This window comes from Myotis davidii, unplaced genomic scaffold, assembly GCF_000327345.1.
Source record: "Myotis davidii unplaced genomic scaffold, ASM32734v1 scaffold570, whole genome shotgun sequence".
Taxonomy (NCBI): Eukaryota; Metazoa; Chordata; class Mammalia; order Chiroptera; family Vespertilionidae; genus Myotis; species Myotis davidii.
The window spans coordinates 2,884,565-2,890,721 of NW_006283631.1; the positions used below are offsets into that span (position 1 = coordinate 2,884,565).

At 45.2% G+C, this 6,157-nt stretch overlaps 1 protein-coding gene across 3 annotated transcripts in view; it reads right to left on the reverse strand.

Moving 5' to 3' along the window:
* The window catches only part of MFSD1 (major facilitator superfamily domain containing 1), a 21,756-nt gene extending 15,605 nt beyond the window's left edge, over positions 1–6,151 (reverse strand). The window contains exons 1-5 of one of the 3 annotated variants that reach the window (XM_015565534.1): positions 5,923–5,939; positions 2,525–2,577; positions 2,024–2,074; positions 1,584–1,696; positions 400–442 (exon numbers count right to left, since the gene is read on the reverse strand). In XM_015565534.1, coding sequence (XP_015421020.1) covers positions 400–442; positions 1,584–1,693 — 153 coding nt within the window. In that variant the 5' untranslated portion in view covers positions 1,694–1,696; positions 2,024–2,074; positions 2,525–2,577; positions 5,923–5,939. Of the gene's footprint in view, positions 1–399; positions 443–1,583; positions 1,697–2,023; positions 2,075–2,524; positions 2,578–5,922 lie in introns of all 3 variants that reach the window. The other 2 variants (XM_006753818.2, XM_015565536.1) reach the window with 2 other exon arrangements.
* Between the last annotated feature and the right edge of the window lie 6 nt (positions 6,152–6,157).

Genomic DNA, 6,157 nt, shown 5'->3' on the forward strand with positions numbered 1-6,157 from the left:
AGCCACAGTTCCGACCATGGCCCTAAACAGTTTGGCTTAATGGATAGAGCATCGGCCTGCGGACTGAAGGGTCCCAGGTTCAATTCCGGTCAAGGGCATGTACCTTGGTTGCAGGCACATCCCAAGTAGGGGATGTGCAAAAGGCAGCTGATTGATGTTTCTAACTCTCTATTCCTCTTCCTTCCTTTCTGTAAACAAATCAATAAAATATTTTAAAAAAAAAAAACAACATTAATGTTCATCTGTCTCAAGCCTTAAAATGAATTATGCCTTTTACTATATGGGCATTTGTGGGCCTTGCTTAATTCAGTTAGGCATTCATTAAAGACATCTTTGCCGGAATTATAAAAGAATTCACGTCACTATCACTTACTCAATGAATGTTTTCGCCCTCCTTACCTGTCCAATGCAAACAAAGCAGCTAAAAATAATGGTGCCCCATCTGTTGGGAGAGAATATGAATTAAAAGTATGTCAGTCACCACATCTTTCAGTCATATTTTCTTTGACCCCTCTCTTTTTAAAAGGACAAATATCAACCATGTTAATACAGTTCACTCAAAGATTCTACACTTGGAACGTCTGATTAATGTTTCCCCAGAGTAATAACATGCCTGTGTTAGAAGAGCCTTAAGAAGCACAGGAGTAAACGTCCTTCCAAAACTCAAGCCCTCTCTCCGCCTGGTGAAATGGCCACACCGCACTCAGCACTGGAAAACCCACTCTGGCCCCAAGGCAATTCATGACCCTTCCTATCCTGTCAACCTAAGTGAGCAAGGTCTGTAACATACGAAGTGGAATCTATCCTCCTGCAGTTTCCAGCTAATTCTATCCTTTTAGATCAAGCAAAATAAATGTAATTCTTCCTTTATACCCTAACTCTTCAAAATGTTTTAAAGTTAGTCCCCAAGTCTAAACACTCAGTTTCTTCAATTCTTTTCCACCAGACATAGTTGGGAGACTCTTCATCATTTTGCCCTCTGTCTCCTAAAAATATTCCCAGTCTACACCCCTCTTAAAGCCTCCACTAACAACACACCTATAATCATAAAAATGAAAAGTAACAAAGCTTATAGTGTGATTCCTTCCTCAGTATCTAATAGGAGTGGTCACAAAGTTCAACCCTAAGAACAGCAGAAAGGGCAAGTCTCAATAGGGAGAGGCAAATACTACATATGTGCTGGCTACTGTACATCCCTCTCAATCCTCATAACCACCTTGCAAGGCAGGAATTATTATCCATATCCTACCAGTAAGGAAACTGGAGCTCAGAAAGCCAGGAACAGCTCCGAAGAGTTGGAAACTGAGCAAGTGGCAGTAATGGGATTTGGACCGTGGCCTGCCTGATCCCAAATGGGGGCATACCTGAGTTATCTTATTTCATGAGCCCCAACCTTAACTGAAATACCAGCCTACTTTCAAAAACCAATTCCAGAGACATAAAAATATCTTTAAATAAACACTAAAGCAGATTATCACGGCAATACAGAATCTTATTCAGTTCTTTCTAGAAATTTAATTTAGTTTTGTGTTTTCCTAATAATCAGATTTTTGCCATAGGTGAAATATTTTTTTCAAGCTTACCGTATTCCAAATACTCGGTCTATCAAAAAGCCACCCAGGAAACACAAAACTACATTGGGCCAAGAATACCAGGCATACAGCAGCATGAATTTCGTGGTATTCACCTGCATATCCTATATGGAGAAAAAAAAAAAACAACAAACTATTTTTTCCAAATAGTTAAAATGAGTAACTAACAAATTGAAACTATTTTTTTTCTGTGTAAGGCAGGAAGTCACTTAACTGCTTTGGTTTCTCATGGTAGCTATGGCCTCTGCCTGAGAAAAAGGTCACATCTGGGACCTTCTTGGGTCAGCATGCCATTTCAGATCCCCCACTATGGAGTCCACCTCTGTCTGCATCTGCCCAAATATCTATCTTCTCTTTGCCCTATACTAACTGCCCTGGGGCTCCCCACCACAAGGAAAAAATAATCTTAACCTCCCGCTACTAACTCGTACCTTCTTTCCCTTTCATTCTAGAATGTGAAGGGCCAATCTATGCATTTCTCCCTGTCCAAAGACAAAGAAAAGAGACTATCAAAATGCACAAGAAATTGGAACTATCAAATTCATTTTTACAAAACCAACGTGGACAATCCTCTGCAATCAGTATCCACATTTTAAAAACAAAATAACAACAAAACATACTAGCAAATCATTTGTCATTCTGGTGATTACCAAAGAGAGAGTGAAAGGCAAACAAAAGTCTCCTAATACTTGCGGTAATACTGAGGAAATAGCACATAACTATTTATCTGAGTGTGAAATCATATCAAGTTACAAATGAGTGCTATAAACGAATTTTGTGGCCACTCATTCCAACTCACAAACACTCCTTGGTGACTACAGATATTAAAATGGACTCACTGGAGACTGTTGCAGACTAGGCAACCTGAGAGCTAATGAAGCCTCAACAAATACACCTTCCCTAAAGCAAACAAAGGTGAGAAATCAACTTACCCGTTTAACCTGAGTCTGAAGGGCAGCCGGATTATCATAGCAAAAATAGCTGCCTAGAAAAAAAGAAAGAACAAATATTTTCTAAGTACAAATATTATCCACATAAGAGTTTCAACTTGTAATTACTACTCAAATGGTGATTTTTAAATGTTTATACTTGAGGTTCAAGGACTGACACTATGGAAACTTTTTTGAACCTATTCCCTGCCCATCATTATTTCCTAAGCTGTAGCCAAAGAATCCAGAGAACACATGTCAAATCACTTACAAATTATTAGCCAGCATATACAGCAGTGGTTCCCAACCTTTTTGTGGCCATGCCCCACCTAAGTATCTCTAAAATCCTGATGTTCCCCTTCCCCCTTAACATAGAATTCTCTTTTTTTTTAATATATTTTATTGATTTTTTACAGAGAGGAAGGGAGAGAGATAGAGAGCTAGAAACTTTGATGAGAGAGAAACATCGATCAGCTGCCTCCTGCACACCCCCCACCGGGGATGTGCCCGCAACCCAAGTACATGCCCTAGACTGGAATCGAACCCGGGACCCTTCAGTCCGCAGGCCGACGCTCTATCCACTGAGCCAAACCGGTCTTGGCAACATAGAATTCTTATTATTCAAAAAGTGAACTCCTATTCACAGGGAGGAAGCCTAAAAGGCAATTAACTTGGTCTAAACAGGCTCCCAAAGAACATGGCATCCATGAAAGAGAAAATTAAAAGAACAAAAGGACAGTTGAAGTACTGAGGAAGAAATCACTAAGAAATTGTTAAAAATAATAACAACCACCATATGAATTGATATGAAAAAATAGCAAATAAAGTCTCAAAACATATAATAGAGAACTGAAATACATATATATGTCACAATAAATTTATACTAGAGGCCCAGTGCACGAAATCCGTGCACTCGGTTGGGGGGGGGGTGCGTGTCCCTCAGCTCAGCCTGCACCCTCTCACAGTCTGGGATCCCTCGGGAGATGTCTGACTGATGGCTTAGGACTGTTCAGGGGGAGTGGGCTTAAGCCACCAGTCGAACATCCTTAGCGCGGCTGTGGAGGTGAGAAAGGCTCCTGCCACCACCATTGCGCTAGCTAGCTATGAGCCCAGCTTCTGGCTGAGCAGTGCTCTCCCTGTGGGATTGGGCCGAAACCAGCTCTCTGACATCCCCTGAGGGGTCCCGGCTTGCGAGAGGGCGCAGGCCAGGCCGAGGGATCCCACTGGTGCACGATCGAAGCTGGGGAGAGATGCAGGAGGTTGGCTAGCCGGGGAGGGGCCGTAAGGGTGCTCCAGGGCATGTCTGGCCCTTCTCGCTCAGTCCTGATCAGCCGGACCCCAGCAGCAAGCTAACCTACTGGTTGGAGCATCTGCCCTGATGGTCAGTGCACATCATAGCAACTGGTTGACCAGTCAACCAGTTGACTGCCCCCTAGTGGTCAGTGCATGCCATAGCGAGCAGTTGAGTGGCCTTAGCATATCATTAGCATATTATGCTTTGATTGGTTGAATGGCTGACCTGTCAACAGCACACTTAGCATATTAGGCTTTTATTATATAGGATATTGTATGTGAGGCCCCTAGAACCTTAAGAAATGCAAAAAATTTACTGTTAGTAACTCATTCTCGAATTGTCCCCCTTAAAAATCAAATTGCCCCCCTGTGGGGTGTGTGCCCCACATTGGGAACCACTGGTATACAGCAAGTATTGGGGACCTGAACCATGAAGTTAACAACTAATTGTTCTTCCATTTTATTTTCATGATGCTTCATATATCTATTACTTTCTTGGCATCTTCATAAAGCACTACATTTTCCTTATTTAAAATTATGAAAACACACACACTAAAACTTTCTCAAACTTTGTCAGCAGTTTCCTGGTAACGTTACCTGAGATCACTATTTACCTTGAGAGCAGAGGAATGGAGTTTAACTACTCTGACTAATATTTGAAACAAGCGCTCTAATTCTATTAACAGACTGCTCCAAATATAATAACTTAGCAAACACAGTGCCAGGAGTGAAGAAAAATAAAAGAGAGTTCTAAAGGATTAAAGACATAAAAATATCTGTTGACAGATAATAGAGTGGAGAGAGGTTTGACATTCATTCACTGGGCTTTATTCCTAAAGTACTACAATTGACAGATTTATCGTAGGCTTCAAGATAATACTGCCTCCACTTCCCCACTCTCTCTAAAAGTACATATTAGAAAGTACAGATTCAAGAAGGGGGGAAATTGTCATTAGAAGAGTATGAATCTGACTTCTGAAACCCAGGCAAATAGCCATAATTTGCCAAAAGTGACCTGTCTACTTCAAAAGAGATCATTGTAAGTGTTTTGTGTTGTTCTTTTTTGTTCCTAAACCAGCAACTTGTGGTTCCTGCTTTAATCGCCCTTGGAAGGGGTACCGGTATCATGATTTAAAGTTAATGGATGGGCATCTCTTTCCAAAAAGGGACTGGCCACGTTGCTCACAAGGTTGCGGGTTGGATCTCTGGTCAGGGCATTTGCCAGAAGCAACCAATGAATGTGTGGATAGCTGGAACAACAAATTAATTTTTTTAAAAGGATGGAGGAAGAGAGGGCTCAAAAAGACTGGCAAAGAAACCAAAGCCCAGAGCATCCTCCACGCCCGCTTAGGTGTCGCAGCAGGAGCACCAAGTCACCCGCCGCTACAAGGCTCCAACACTTGTTGATTACACCGACTTGGGGGGTGGGGGGCGCCCTGAAAACACACTGTGACTTCCATACCAAACGAATATTGACATTCAAAAGTTGCTGAATAAGTTAGCTGCTGGAACACGGGAAGGTGTTTCAAAAATTATCTCAAAAAACTGCCTTGAGATTGCCTAAGTGCGACCAACCAAGACCGCAAGCCCAACCCAGCACGGGGCTGCGCAGTGGCCGGGCGGAGAGGAAGGACACAGCTACTCGCTGACGCCGCCAGCGAGCCACCCTCAAGTCCCAAAAGCGGGAGAGGAAATATGACGCTACCCACGGAATTACTGATTTTTAAAAAGTCTTTCCCCTGCGGAGGGCAGAGAGGCAGTTCAAACTTTCTGCACAAGGCGCCAGGAGAGGGCACTTGGCCCAGAGATTCCTTTGGTCTGCGGCGCGGGAGTGAGATGCTGGGAGCCCAGGAGTAGCGAGGGACACCGCTCGCCCGGCGCAGCCCCTGACCCCGCCTCCGGACGCCAAGGATTTGAATGGGGGCGCCAAGGGGAAGGGAAGGGGCGCCAAGGGGAAGGGAAGGGGGGCCCAGGCGCGGGCCCAGTCGCTGACCCAGCGGCTGTGCGGAGGCCCGGTGGCCCCGGTGTGAGCGGATCTCAGGGCTCCGAGGGGGACGGTCGCGGTTTTCCTGATGGTCCGCCCCGCCCGACCCGGCCGGGCAGCTCACCGAAGCCGAGGAAGCACATCAGCAGCAGCACCAGAAGCCGGTGCGCCAGGCGCCTGGGGTCGCAGAGCGCGGGCAGCGCCCCGGCGACGGCGGGGCCATCTCTCCCGGCCTCGTCGGGGCCGTCGGCCAGCAGCCCCCGCGCTTCCTCCTCCTCCTCCTCCATGGCGCCCGCGGGAGACCGAGAAGCAAGAACAGCGGCAACCCAGGCACCTCACAGGGTCGCCCAGGCCAGCGC